The sequence below is a fragment of the Cebus imitator genome, unplaced genomic scaffold (assembly GCF_001604975.1).
Source record: "Cebus imitator isolate Cc_AM_T3 unplaced genomic scaffold, Cebus_imitator-1.0 Scaffold240, whole genome shotgun sequence".
In the NCBI taxonomy this organism is placed as follows: domain Eukaryota; kingdom Metazoa; phylum Chordata; class Mammalia; order Primates; family Cebidae; genus Cebus; species Cebus imitator.
In genome coordinates this window covers 2267294-2282315 of record NW_016107555.1, presented here as the reverse complement: position 1 = coordinate 2282315, position 15022 = coordinate 2267294, and the positions used below count along the sequence as shown (strand labels likewise).

Genomic DNA, 15022 nt, shown 5'->3' with positions numbered 1-15022 from the left:
TTGTTGCCCAGGCTGGAGTGCAGTGGTGTGATCTCGGCTCACTGGAGCCTCCACCTCCCAGTTTCAAAGGATTCTCCTGCCTTAGCCTCCTGAGTAGCTGGGATTACAGCCATATGCCACCATGCCCGGCTAATTTTCATTTTGTTTTTTAGTAGAGACCAGGATTCACTATGTTGGCCAGGCTTCACTATGTTGGCCAGGCTGATCTCAAACTCTTGACCTCAAGTGATCTGCCTGCTTCAGCCTCCCAAAGTACTAGGATTACAGGTGTGAGCCACCGTGCCCTGCCAAGAAATATATATATGTATATATTTTTTTGAGACAGAGTCTGGCCCTGTCTCTCAAGCTGGTGTACAGTGGTACAAATCTCGACTCACTGCAACCTCCACCTGCTGGGTTCAAGCAGTTCTCTTGCCTAAACCTGCAACTACAGGCATGTACCACCATGCCCGGCTAATTTTTTGTATTTTTAGTAGAGACGGGGTTTCACCATGCTGGCCAGGCTGGTCTCAAACTCCTGACCTCGTGATCCGCCCACCTTGGTCTCCCAAAGGGCTGGGATTACAGGCATGAGCCACTGCATCTGGCTCCCAGTCAAAAATTTTTTAAATTTTGTTTGGAACATATTTTAGCAAGATCTTTCTCACTTACCTTAATAGTTGAAATAATTAATTAAAACTACATGAAGAATTTTAAGATATATTCCAAATCCCCCCTTTTTTCCTTTCTCAGTTATTTTGACTGTTTCTTGTGATGTATAAACAGCATATTTTGCATAGCAAAAGACTTTGAAATCTAATATTGTTGTTAATGGACTGGAATTATTTAATTATTTAGCTTGAATGCAGTCTAACTTAAGTAGGCTTTTTATATAGTTATTATAATGGCTATATTTGAAAAGTATGCTTTAGCGTAGTAGAAACTGCCTGATGCAATGTCATTTGATCTGAAAAGGTCATGGGAAAAGGGACATTTAAATTAAGTTATAAATTACAGTTGAAGAACAATATTTTGATGTGTGAGACCAGAGATGTCAGAGCAGGGAGATGTAATTCATGGGTTCATTATAGAACAGAGGTGCCTGACAGCTGAGCCATGCCAAAAGGAAAATTTATTTGCAACATCACGCAGACAGAAAATGGTAGCTAAGATGAGAAGCCAGAATAGAAACTTGAAACCTTGTAGTAATACGCAGAGTTTATGCTAATAAGACTGCCTGAGATCCAGAGATGTTTAATGACTGCTGTAATATTAATGAGGTGCTCGGACATGTGCACATTTTCAATCTTATTAAAATTAAGACCTCATCTTTGCTCTATAAAGTAACACACTTTATAACCATGCATTAAGGTGGATTCTCTCACCTCTCTGCCCAACGTACAGATTTGCTGGAATTTAGGAATTGTTTAGGCAAGAGAGTTAAAGCTTTAAACAAGATTTTTATCCATGGTAGCTTTGAGGAAGGCTATAATTTAATGTTTATAGCAATCCATGAGAAGTTCAATCATGAGTTAATTAAACTGTAGGCAGTCTTTAAGTGTTATTTATTCTTTCAAGAAGCTTGCCAGTAAAGCACTTATATATATTAAATTATAGAAAGTAATAAGCATGGAATGATTTGTTAGGCAGAGTGAGAGTAGCAGATTTAACTTGGGCAATTATGCAGAAATGTTTTTCTTGTAGCATGATCCTTTCTTTCTGCTAATCAGGAGGAGGTCAGAGGCTGTAGTAAGACAACTGCAGATGAGCAGTGCCTACCCGCATTGTTGGCTCTATTGAACCTCTTGCTTGAATAGTCTTAAGTAAGAGTCGTGTGTCTAAACTACTACTCCCCATGATGATACCACTGTACAGCTCACAGCTATCTTACATTTCAGTGTGTCTTGACACATTTAGTCTCATTTAGCGCTTTCCATTGTTCTGTGACACAGCTGAAGGCTGGTGGTGTTAGGCCCACTTAACAGATGAAAACCTCAACTCAGCTGGTTCGGGACAGGGCTGTAAGAATCTGTCACTTGCCTCACATCCTGTGCTATTTTCACTAGGCTGCAGAAGGCATTGGCTAGTTGATAATTTATTGTAGTACCTAGAGTTACTGAGAGCTTTTTATGCAACTAGCTAGATGTGTCCAGTTACTATAGCACAGTGTCTTTGGCTCTGAATTAATCAGTGTAGTGGTTAGTTTTGTTATAGTGGAGCCAAATCAAGTGTTTGTTATTCAGAAGTTATTATTGTTTTTAGCACCAAAATCCCCTACCAAGTCCACTTTGCATAGTTCATGAATGCCTGTTTTTTGCACACCACTGTATCCCCATTGTTAGCACGATAACTGGCTTGCAGAGTTGCTTGATGACTCTTTGTTGAATGAGTGGAAGCAAAGAGAATATGATGTGAGCATCCTGCCTCTGAGGCTGGAACGTCCTACTGGATCTCAAGGACACCAGGACTCCTGCTGAAGGTGTGGCAGAAGGGGACCAGACACCACATAGGGAAATAATTCACTCACGTTTTCTCTTTCACAGTGAACAACCAAAAACGAAGGAAAAATCATGTCTCAGAGGATTCCATGGACCACACCCGGAGATCAAAGACCAAATTGCTAGAAAAGAGCAAAACAGGGATAGTTCTGAGGTGGAATGACTTGAAAGGCTAGTGGATTCGTGAAGAAATCAATATTTTGTTATCAGATTCCCTAATCATAAATCCTGGGTCTTGACCTGTGGTTTAGGGAAGACAGGTTTTATTTGCATAGAAGTGCAGTCATGCAGTTTAGTGATGTGGAAAAGAGGCAGAAAGATTTACAAGTAGATGTTTCCTTGATCATTGGATTAAAAAAAAGAAAAAGAAAAAAGAAACCACTGCCACACATCTGTAGTGATTAATTTGAAAGTACTTTCTGCTAAATGACATCCTGCTGTAGTGGTTTCGTGGGGGTTAAGATCTAAGTGCTTCTCCCCTCCTTAGCTTTCAAAGATTGGAAGCTGACTGAGTCAAGATGCTTTATCTTGGTCCCTGCTTTCTGTACTGATCTTTTCCCAGTAGCTCCAAAATGTACAGTTCTCTATACTCTGCATTAAAATTGCATTTAATCCCAGATTTTACCACCCTGGGTTGGTTGCAAAATGGACAGAAAGGTTTAATTATCTTGCTTTAATTGCTTTTCTGTGGCTACAAAGTGAAGCTGTAAAACGTTTGAGAGGTGTTTCTTTTTTCCCCATCTTCATTGCAATTTATTTGAACAGCCTTCTTAGGGAAATAGTAGAAAACCTTATTCACATTAAAGGACATCTTACCTTAGCAGTATTGGGAAACCTGCATTTAATTTCCTGACTATAGACTTAGCTGCATGGTCATGATCAGGTGTTTAAAATTTGAAATCTACATAATGTATTTCACAAGGTGAAATTATGGCAACCTTCAGAACTCAATATTTTATTAGAGGGGAATGTTTCTAATGACAATCTTTAGAAATTTAAGATAGCCAGTGTTTCGGCAAATTTACCAATTCTAATTTATGTAAGGAACATAGTTGAAATATCCAGTTTAGCTGTTTCTTGAACATTATTTCTTGCACATTAGCCTCATCCAAAGAAAGAAAATCTTTATAATCACCCAGAAAGCAAACTCCTTTTAAGAATAGGGCTATTTTGGGCAGGTGCAGTGCCTCATGCCTATAATCCTAGCAGTTTAGGAGGTCGAGGCAGGAAGATCACTTGAACCCAGGAGTTCGAGACCACTCTAGGCAGCGTAGTGAGTCTCTGTCTCTAAAAAAAAAAAATTTTTTTTTTTAATTAGCCAGGCCTGGTGGCACATGCCTGTAAGCTGAGCTACTTGGGAGGATTGCTTGAGCCTAGGAATTTGGGCAGAAGTGGGCTAACTGTGCTATTGCACTCTAGCTTAAGCAACAGAGTGAAACTCTTAAAAAAAAAAAAAAAAAAAAAGGCAAGCCCAGGCAGCGTGGCAAAACCCTATCTCTACCGAAAACACAAAAATTAGGCGTGGTGGTGTACAACTGTCCCAGTATTTTCGAGGCTTTGTGGGAGGACTGCTTGAGCCCAGGAGATTGAGGCTGCAGTGAGCCAGGATTGTGCCACTGCATTCCAGCGTGGGAGACAGAGCCAAGACCCTGTCTCAAGGAGAGAAAAAAGAAGGGCTGTTTACTATATTCCAGCACCTAGGAGAGTACCTGGCATAGTTGAGCACTCAGTAAATGTGTTGAAGGAAAGAAGGATGTCCTGATCGCCAGTAATTTTCCCGAAATGTTGTAAAGGTAAGTTTCCCTACTATGGAGCTGTGTAGGGCATAACAACTTATAGTATGTTAAAAGTGTATCTTTACTAAAAAGATAGACGTGGCGCGGTAGCTCACACCTGTTGTAATCCCAACACTTTGGGAGGCTGAGGCAGATCGATCACGAGGTTAAGAGATCGAGACCATTGTGGCCAACATGGTAAAACCCTATCTCTACTAAAAATACAAAAATTAGCTGGGTGTGGTGGTATGCCTGTAGTCCCAGCTACTCGGGAGGCAAAGGCAGGAGAATTGCATGAACCCAGGAGGTAGAGGTTGCAGTGAGACCTCTACTTAGATTGCACCACTGCACTCTAGCCTGGCAACAGAGTGAGACTCCATCTCAAAAAAAAAAAAAAAAAGAAAAAAATATATAAAGCTTTGTCTCAGAATTTTCTCAGACAGCATTTCTATAAGGTAGAAGTTTGTAACATTAAGAAGATGGTGCCTCTTTAGAAAGAGTCCCTTTGATTTCCTAAGAAGAAAAGGGTCTCTTAGGTTCCCTAAGGAGGAAAGCACACCAGAACAGCCACTTGACCAAGTTTTGTACTTGCCCCTGTGAAATAGTGATGGTAGCACAGTAATATTCTTCCTTCATCCATTCAAGAAATATTTCATCACTTTTGGGCCTGGCTTGGTGACTCACACCTGTATTCCCAGCACTTTGGAGGCTGAGGTGGGTAGATCACCTGAGGTCAGTTCAAGACCAGCCTGGCCTGGTGAAACCCCATCTCTACTAAAAATACAAAAAACTAGCTGGGCATGATGGTGTAATCCTAGCTACTCAAGAGGCTGAGGCAGGAGAATCACTTGAACCTGGGAGGCGGAGGTTGCAGTCAGCCAAGATCGCACCACTGCACTCCTGCCTGGGTGACAGAGTGAGACTCCATGTCCAAAAAAAAAAAAAAACAAATTTTTTTTTTAAATCACTTTAGGTAAATAATCCCACACTTTTTGCTTTTCAGATGTGTCTTTGTGTAGGGGTGTGGAGGGGTAAGGACTCTCAGTACTAACTGGTATCATGGGAAAGTCAGGAATAGGAACTGTTTTTTTTAAGGAATAGGAATATTTTAAGAGGCCATCCAGACAAACAGGCCAAACAAAAGGAGAGAATCACCCATTATTTAGAGGACACAGTAGGGAAGGAAGCTTGAGTTACCATATCATTAGAATAGCTTCTCCAGGAGAAACTGCCATCTGAAATAAAGTTTTGTTTATGACAAAACAAACAAAAAAAGAAGTGTGAATGACAGGACTTGTTTAGGGAAAGTGCCTCTTTCCCTGTTAGGCTCATCACTAGAAATTTAGCTGAGGGGCATTGTGCCGGCTGCGGCCGTGCTCTCTAACAAACAGAACAACCATAATGAGATGTTCAGCACTTCAGTGGAAGCATCTCTTCCTGCTATAGTTTAAAGCTATTCTTGGTTCACCAAAAGGCCAGAATGTCACAGGGATTAATGATATTTGATTGAACATCATCCACTCAGCAGTTTGCTTTTGGGATGGGCCTTATGTTCTTATGAGTAATTTTCTGGTACCAGGCACATAAGATTTTAAAAATATTATTATTATTATTATTATTATTATTTTGATATGGAGTCTTGCACTGTCGCCCAGGCTGGAGTGCAGTGGCGTGATCTTGGCTCACTGCAGTCTTTGCCTCCTGGGTTCAAGCGATTCTCCTCCCTCAGCCTCCCGAGTAGGTGGGATTACAGGCGTCTGCCACCACACCTGGCTAATTTTTGTAGTTTTTTTTAGTAGAGGTGGGGTTTTACCATTTTGGCTGGGCTGGTCTTGAGCTCCTGACTTCATGATCCACCTGCCCTGGTCTCCCAAAATGTTGGGATTATAGGCGTGAGCCACTGCGCCCAGCCAGAATTTTAAAATTTTAAATTTTTCCTATATATGATACCAGAGTTTTAATCAAATTTCTTTTTTTTTTTTTTAATTTAATTTTATTTTTTAAGACGAGGTTTCACCTTGTTGGTCAGGCTGGTTTCGAACTCCTGACCTCAGGTAATCCATCCGCCTTGGCTTCCCAAAGTGCTGGGATTACAGGCATGAGCCACCGTGCCCGGCCTTAATCAAATTTGATAAAGTATTAATGTGCACATAAGTGTGGTTTTTGTTTATAGCTTAACAAATTTTTTTCTGTCTCTAAGAAGACTACACTGTCATCTAGAAAGCTGATCAAAATTGAGATGAGGTCGATTTTTTTTTTCTTTTTAAAAGATGTAGCTAACATATATTTTCTAATATTATCCTCATGTATCCCTAAGAGGTTGATGTCATTATTATATCCATTTTTAAAGATGTGAAAATTAAGGCTTAAAAATGATAAGTAACTCTCAAGGTCACATACCTAGTAAGTAGTAGAGCTGGAGTTGAAATCCAGGCAATTTGGCTCCAAAGTCCATAGTTTTTCCCACTTTTTTTTTTTTTTTTTTGAGACAGAGTCTCACTATGTCACTCAGACTTGTAGTGCAGTGGTGTGATCAAGGCTTAGTACAGCCTTAACCTCTTAGGCTCAAGCTGTCCTCTTGCTTCATTCTCCTGAGTAGCTGGGACTATGGGCATATGCCACCGCACCCAGCTAATTTCTTAAATTTTTAGTAGAGATGTGGTCCCACTATGTTGCCCAGGCTAGTCTTGAACTCCTGAGCTCAAAACAGTCTTCCTACTTCAGCCTCCCAAAGTGTTGGTTGTACAGGCATGAGCTACTGTGGCCAGCCTTATACTTTTCTTACAATTAATTACCCCATATAGTATAATTACCTCTTATAAAAGTTGTTAATTTTGCCATGAGCTTTTTATTAGAAATTTATGGTTTGATCAACTTGATATGATTTCAAATGGTCACTAAAATGTATGCTTTTTACATTAAATAGGAGTGTAAATCTTTCTTTTATTCAGTTTTAATCCATGTTAACCTGTGATTATAAATCCTCATTGTATTATAGAACTTGACAAATGTCTGCTTGTTCTGAATATTAGACAAAGTATGAAAATCTGATTTTATTTCAGATCTTTTTATACCTCTGAAAGCAGGCTAGATTGGATAGTTTTCAAACATTTGCAATCATAGTAGTATTTTGTTTTTAAAAGAGTGTAATGATAAGTAATGATAAATATGAGTCTAACGATAAATAACGATAAAAATAAATAAGTTAATATTTGTTCATTGTGCCACCACTCCAAAGTGGGATATAGCATTGATCATGGCTATAGGTCTTTTGTTTTGTTTTAAGATGGTTGATTTATTGTTATAGCTAATGTATAGCCTGGACTTCCCAGTCTTGATTTAAAATAAATTGATGTCCTCTAAACTGTGAAAATGCTCTGGAAATTCACATTTTTAATACTTTCTGTTTTGCTGAGTGAGCATTGAAAATGGATGTTTGTGATATTCCTTTTGTTAGCAGTTAAATTCAGCCTTTATATATTTATTTCATTCAACAAATATTTACTGCCAGCTTACTGTGTGCCAGCCCAAAGGCTCCAGCAGTTGCTAGGAAGGAGTCTGCACGCCGTCACGATTCTTCCGTTAAAAAGAAGAAACACATGGCTCTCTCCTCTTATGATTCCATAGGTCTTTGCCTAAACCTAAGCGAGAGTAGTTATTACAACATGCTTGGTCTTGTCATTTTGTGTGTTTTGTATCTGTACCAGTTTGTAAGTTTCCTGGAAATAAGGACTATAACTTATTAAGGTTTGTTCTTTTCATGTCTTGAATGTTCGGCTTTATTTGTCCTAAATGTTCGGCTAATGCTGGCTCATTGTTAAAATAAGAGATTGAAGTATGAGTGAAAAGATCAGAACGTCTACTCCATGAGAACAGGGACTTCTGTGTTGTTTACTGCTATGTCCCAGGGCCTGGTACGTTGATGAATGAGCTCAAATAAACTGAGATTTAGACTTGGATTGAGTCTACCTAGGGACCGTCGTTGATGGCATTTATTTATTTAATATTTCATTTAGGAAGTTAGTAAGTGTTTCTGGAGCATTACCTTACATTACAGACTGTGTTTCGGCACTGGAGATACAAGCCTTAGACAAAACCAATCTTTGTGTCAGAAGACTAGATGTGTAAAGGAAAGGTGGATTTCTAATGAGTGACAGCCACAGTATGGGGAGGTAGATAGAGCAAGAGGATCTTTGTACCTGCTGTTTCTCTACATCATCTGCAAGTTGGAACTCAAAAACTAAGAGTAGATGGTGGGATAGAAGCCATAGCAGGAATGCCTGGGCTTCTTTGCAAGGTAGGAAGGGGTCCATGGTGCCAGACACTGCATAGGTTTAAAGGGATGCAGGATGAGAAAAGTTGATTCGCTTTGACAAGAGACAAGTCTGGTCCTAAAGGGAATATATAGATAAACCTGCATCTTTATTCAAATGCACTGAAAAACTAACATACTGTTACAGACTTATTTTCCTTAAAAAGCTCTTAAATTTTAGGCACTTTAAATGTTTTTTAGTAAAATTAGCACAGTCGAAAAACTTAAGAGATGCTAAAAAGAAAGAACATAATCGTATGACTTTAGGCTGCTTGAGACAAGAGTAAAAAGGGTTCTCCTGGCTGGGTTGGAGTCTTGGCTTCAAAACCTGCTGGCTCAGTGTGATGAACACCTTTACTTGATATTTCTGTGCCTCAGTTTCTTCATCTGTGAAATAGGGTGATGATAGCTCCTACATAAGATTAAATGAGAGAATACTTTCTCCATAGGATTAAGTAAGATAATGATTGCATGGAATGTCCTGAGCCCTGGGCCGGGCCAAACGTTGACTAAATGTTTGCTTTTTAGGGATATAGGATCCTATTCCTATCTTTGCCAAATCTGCCTTGCCTGCCTCCCTCTCCCAGAGTAGACAGAATGGGGGTTGGGATAGGGTGGGCTTGGATGAGAACAAATTCCTATGCCTACTGAAATGATGGAGTCTCAGTGCCCCTTTCCCGACTCTTCCGTGAGAGAAAGTCAATGCAAAGCTTGCCTTTGATTGATTTGTTTCCTGTCTGTTATTTGGTGCAGTTAACTAACTAAAATTGTTGTTGTTTTAGCTGCACGAAAGCGGTTATGATGCCGGCAAAGCCCTGCAGCGCCTGGTGAAGAAGCCCGTGCCCAAGCTCATCGAGAAGTGCTGGACCGAGGATGAAGTGGTGAGCAGGAACCAGCCTTTGCCTTTTGCTCTGGGGCATTGGGGCGCCGGCTTCTCAGTGTGTGACCTCCCTGCTACTCAGGGAAAGGGGCTGAAGCAGAAGCTTCAGTCATGCAGAATGGCTGTCCATGGCAGCGCTGGGCAGGAGGAAGAGACCCTTCAGCCTCGTAATTGTACAGCAAGATTTGATTTTAGTAAGATTAGGCTTCATAGATGATAGGAAGGATTGTTGAAGTTTCGTGGAAAGAAAGGAGAAATTGACAGTTACTCCAAAAAAAGGGTAATTTGAATTTGTTTTTGGTTTAAGCTAGCTTGTGATACCTCCCTATTTAGACACAGCATGTTAAAACCGGTAGACACATAACCTAAAGTAGGGTTGGTGACTTGTCCTTTTTTTAAAAATTGTTACTATTTTAGAGAAGGGGGATCTCGCTGTGTTGCTTAGGCTGGTTTTGAACTCCTGGGCTCTTTCAATCCTCTTGCCTCAGCTTTCTGAGTAGCTAGGACTGTGGGCATGCTCCACTGTGCCCGGCTTGATAACTTGTTTTTATAGGGCTTGTAGGATCCCCAACCTCCTGAAGGACATTGATTACAAGCGGGAAGCAGAGTTAATTAAATAAATATAATGGATTTTACATATTGATTCTATTGCTGTGCCTATTGAAGGAAGTAGGGAGAGAGGTGTGCCCACAGGTACAGCTTTGCAAACCCATGGATTCCCATCCAGCAGACAGCTCTAATGAAGTTACATCTCCATCTTGTGACTTATAAAAGGCATTGCTGTAAAAGACTTAAAGATTTCTTGTGCTTTTGCAAATACAGTCTTCAGTATGAATGTTACCGCTTGACATTTGCCTTTTAGGTTGAATGAAATTTAAATGAATGCTGGCACTAATACGCATATTGATTGCAAGTTCCTCTCCTGTATTTTAAAATATGCTAAGAGTGTTTAGAAATTGTATGTACGCTCCTGATCCCGCTCTTTCATTGATTCAGCAATATTTACTGAGTGCCTGCTATGCACCAGGTGTTGTGCTAGGAACTGTATCAAGGAGAACACCAGGTCCCTCCTTATGAGTCTTAAGTTTTAAGAGGGGAAAGCTTCATAAATGAGCGTGTGTCAGGGGTTGGTGAAGCAGATACAGAGTAGGGTAATGAGCGAGAATCAGCTGGGTGAGGTACCGTCTTATGTAAGGGAGGATCAGAAAAGTCACCTAAAAGTAATATTTAGATGAAACCTTAGTGAAGTAAGGAGGACAACCTTTTGGATATCAGAGAATTCTGAGGCCTAAGGTGAAAGCATGCCTGGCATGTTCAAGAAATAGGCAGGAATGTTTTTGCAGCACAGCAAGGAGGGGCATGGCAGGAGAGGCGGGCGGTGGGCTTGTGGGAGGGGTGTCCCAGAGGGAGTGGATCAGGTCTGGCCTGTTGACCCACCGTCAGGGCATGGTGATGTGCCCTGCATGAGCAGCTTCTGCACAGAGGAGTGACTCGCTCTGACAGCTGGGCTCACTCTGGCCCCTGAGTCCGGTAGTCTCCGGGGGCTACTACATATCAGGCTGGGTGGTGTGGCAACAGTGGTCGTGATAAGAAGCCCTGAGATCCAGGCTGCACCTTGAAGGTAGAGAAAAGAGGATTTGCTCCTAGAATGGCTGTGGGTGAGGGTGGGCGAGGGCTGAAGAATGGGAAAAGCTAGGAGCTGAGATGCACCGAGATGGCCCCGAGGGGTTGGTAATAGAATGCTTGTTGAATAGTCCCTTAAGACTTTAATTGTATCAGACTTACAGAGTTAATGTAGCTGTTTTAAAATTTAAAAATGTTTAAATCTTACATGATTAGTAAAGAGAAACATCTCAAACATTTTTGAACGTTTAGACGTTAAAATCAGTTTTAAGAAGTCATATTGATACTGGTTTTTTACTATAAACCTATTTATGTGAGGAGTGGATAAGAGATCTGATTGACAAGGTTTTAAAATTCAGCAAAAAGCCTGTGTGGAAGAAACACATAAGGAGATGAAAAGGATGGAACAGTCAATAGCATGTGGTGGTTTAAGCACACTTTGTGAGATTGCCTTCACTCCCCTCAGCCTGGCCCAGGTGGTCTCAGGGCCTTGTCAGCCTGCAGTCCCATGGCTGCTGCTGCTTCTGTTCCTCCCTCAGCTCCTGCCCATCCTCTCTCTTCAGTCTCCATGGCCCTTTGGCGTCCTCTCTCCTTCCTCTCCTCTCTGCCTCTTCTTGGTGTCCTCCGCCCTTCCTACTCCTTACTCATGCCTCCCAGCCCCTCCCTAGCTGGGACTCTCCTCTCTCCCTTCTTTCATTTCTCTTGTGACCTTTCATTCCCTCTGGAATTTTAAAAATACACAGCCAAGGTCCTCTCTTCCTGCTGAAGAGAAAGCTGCTTTCCTTTCCTGCAGCGCCTGCTTGTATCAGGCACATGTGGATTGTCTCCCCATCACTGCTACAGGATTTGCAGCCGTTAGCTGAGAGGGGAGGCTTGCACATCAGAAAGAGCCCAGCTTTATTTTGAAAAACAAAACATGACTCCAAAGTGGTGAATATTTTGAGTATGGAATAATGATCCTTAACTGCATATATCCATATCTGTTTGAGGTCATTTTTATCATGTTTGCTTCTTGTTTTGAGAAATGTCTTGGCAGTCATCCAGCCCTTGCAGAGCCTAGGGATCAAATGGTTCCCTTATGTGTAGGAAGTGAAGCTTCACTTTGAAAACCTCAGCAGTGAAGAAGAGAGTGACTGAATAATTGAGAGGTTGAAGGAAGCTTCTGATGAATGGATCCAAATCAAATCTTTGAAGAGATTTATGTGGCAACAAGGCAGTCCCCTCTTTACCCTCGCCTGGCTTTGGCTGTGAAAAAACACCTGCTGTGTTCATGTGGCCTCCTTCTGCTGAATTTACCACTTTTCTCACCTCAGGAGTCACAGGAATAAGCAAAACAAATGTGTCCTGGCTAACATAAGTCCATGGGCCTACCTCCCTGCCTTTTTCCTCCCAGTTTTCTGTATACTTGGAACATTTTAGTTATTTTTATTATTGTGTTTGTGTGTGTGTGTGTGTGTGTGTGTGTGTGTGTGTGTGTGTGTGTGTTTTGAGACAGAGTTTCACTCTTGTTGCCCAGGCCGGAGTGCAATCGCATGATCGTGGCTCAGCACAACCTCTGCCTTCCAAGTTCAAGCGATTCTCCTGCCTCAGCCTCCCTAGTAGCTGGGATTACAGGCATATGCCACCATACCTGGCCAATTTTTGTATTTTCAGTAGAGACTAGGTTTCTCCATGTTGGTCAGGCTGGTCTCAAACTCCCAACCTCAGGTGATCCAGCTGCCTCAGCCTCTCAAAGTGCTGGGATTGCAAGTGTGAGCCACTGCACCTGGCTTATCATTACTATTTTTTTTAAGAAATGGGGATCTTGCTATGTTTCCCAGGCTGGACTCAAACTCTTGGGCTCAAGTGATCCTCACACATCAGCCTCTGAGCAGCTGGGATTACAGGCAAGCCACAATGGCTGGCTAGTTATTAAACTTTGTTGCCCCTGGCATATTAATTTGTTCTAACTGCCTAGTGTCTGATATAACTTTACAAGAGTCTTGATGAACGTGTTTCCCTTGGCATTTATATGAAGACTTTGAAGCAGCTGCTCTGTGAGAGGGTTGGTGAAATAAGCACCTGAAGGTATGAGTTCCCTGCTGTGCGGCGGGGAGGATGGGCCCTTGGACCTCCTGGGCCTGGCAGACCTGCTGCTCCATGAAGAAACTAACCTCTCTTATGTCAGTGCAGACCCTACTCGTCCTTCAGGCTCAGCTTGGTTCCCGGCCCATCCCGTGGTTAGTGCTCCCTCTTCACGCTGTGTCTCCTATGCACCTCACTCACTGGCAGTTCATCCTCTGCCTTCTGGTGCTGACTTCTGATCCCCAGCTGTTCGTTCCTTGCGGTCTTATTTCTGAGTTGATTGTCCTCCTAGTTTGTAAACTTATTAAGGTTGAGGACTTAATGATGAAGATAATTTCTCTCCATATGAGGGGCTTGAAGAATCTTGATGACTCTTTGTTCAAGGTAATCCTTTTAAAACATTCTTCACTATAATTGTCTTCGATCCAGCGTTTTAAACTTGTAACAGTTAATAATTATGAATCAGCACATTAAAGAGAAAAACTTTTGCATGCCTCAGAAACCAACCTTTAAAATTTTACCTTTGGATCCTGGTCAACACAGCAAGACCTTGTTTGTTTCTACAAAAAATTAAAAATATAATAAAATGGCTGAACATCATGCTATGTGCCTGTAGTCTCAGCTACTCAAGAGGCTGAGGTTGGAGATTCGCTTGAGTCCAGGAGTTCAAGGCTGCAGTAAGCCGTGATCATGGCACTGCACTCCTGCCTGGGCAACAAAGTGAGACTGTCTCCAAAAAAAAAGTTTTACATTTTACTTTTGGAAAAAGCTCCCACATTAAACTCTTTCTTATCCACCCCCCTCCCCTGCCAATACCCAACCTCTTCTTCCTAGGTCTTTCAGATAATCATAAATTTTGAAGTTCTTAGACCTCAGAATCACACAATGGGAGGCCTTTCATCTCAAACTCTCAGTTTATTTCTCTGACAGTGTTCCTAATTGAAGTTGCTTTGGGGCTGAGATACTTTAAATCTTGAACTGAAGTAAAAATATGCCAATTTATGTCAAATTCTATACCATATACTGCAAATGAATTCTGCTTTTGCTGAGTGGCTGTGAGAAATACCTTGGTAGCTAGCCTGGGTCGTGTCTTTCAGGCTAAGTAAACTTGGTCATATCAGAGAAGCATTTTGGAAGAAATGCTAGGTCAGTTTCTGAAGCTTTAAATACCAAGGGATGGGCAAGGATGATGGAGCCAAAGTAAATAGCTACCTTCTGCCTCTGAGAGTTACATTGATGGTTAACCAATTTCACATATATTATGCTAAAAATACAGTTCCTTTTCAGGAAGTCATTCAGATTGGTAGAATTTAGGAAGATAAGAAGGAGGAAATACAGATTAAAACGTTTTTAAAAACCCACACAAACAAAACCCTAGATTATTAGGTTTTTAATTAAACATGATGAACACATTCAAATATAACACAAAGGCCCTAGGCTGAACCGCACCTAATCGAAACAGATTAAGTCACCCTTCCGTGCTTGGGTGGTTATTAATTCTGTTTATTTATGCATGTGAGCTGAAGGTAGCATTTGCTGCTGTTTTGTTGGTGCTTATTGCACTGGGATTCCGTTGCTGCTTGATGCTGTGCTCTTAATTAGCATTCAGCTGTTGATTATGGAAATAGTGGGGATGCTAATTGAATTCTTTTTAAAATTCAGGGCCTGCATTTTCCTTATGGAGTTTGGTCTGACTTGCAAGGTTATAAGATTGGGTGTTCCACTGAGCTGTGCATCTCACTCTGCTTCCTATCCACTTAGCTGTGTTTTGGTTTTTAAAATTATTTTCTTGTTGAATTAGCTTTTAGCAACAATCCAGATGTTGCAAAAAGTGAAAGTTCTGTTGCTTACCATTTTACTACAGGGTGTTTTTTATTTCATCTTTTTTTTT

General features: G+C 41.2%; 1 protein-coding gene across 4 annotated transcripts in view; it reads left to right on the top strand.

Annotated features, from left to right (window-relative positions):
* RERE (arginine-glutamic acid dipeptide repeats) overlaps positions 1–15022 on the top strand; it is a 468771-nt gene that overhangs the window by 349150 nt on the left and 104599 nt on the right. For all 4 annotated transcript variants that reach the window (XM_017498335.2, XM_037727827.1, XM_017498331.2 and 1 more), the window contains one exon: positions 9347–9445. In XM_017498335.2, the coding sequence (XP_017353824.1) occupies positions 9347–9445 (99 nt within the window). The remainder of the gene's footprint in view (positions 1–9346; positions 9446–15022) is intronic.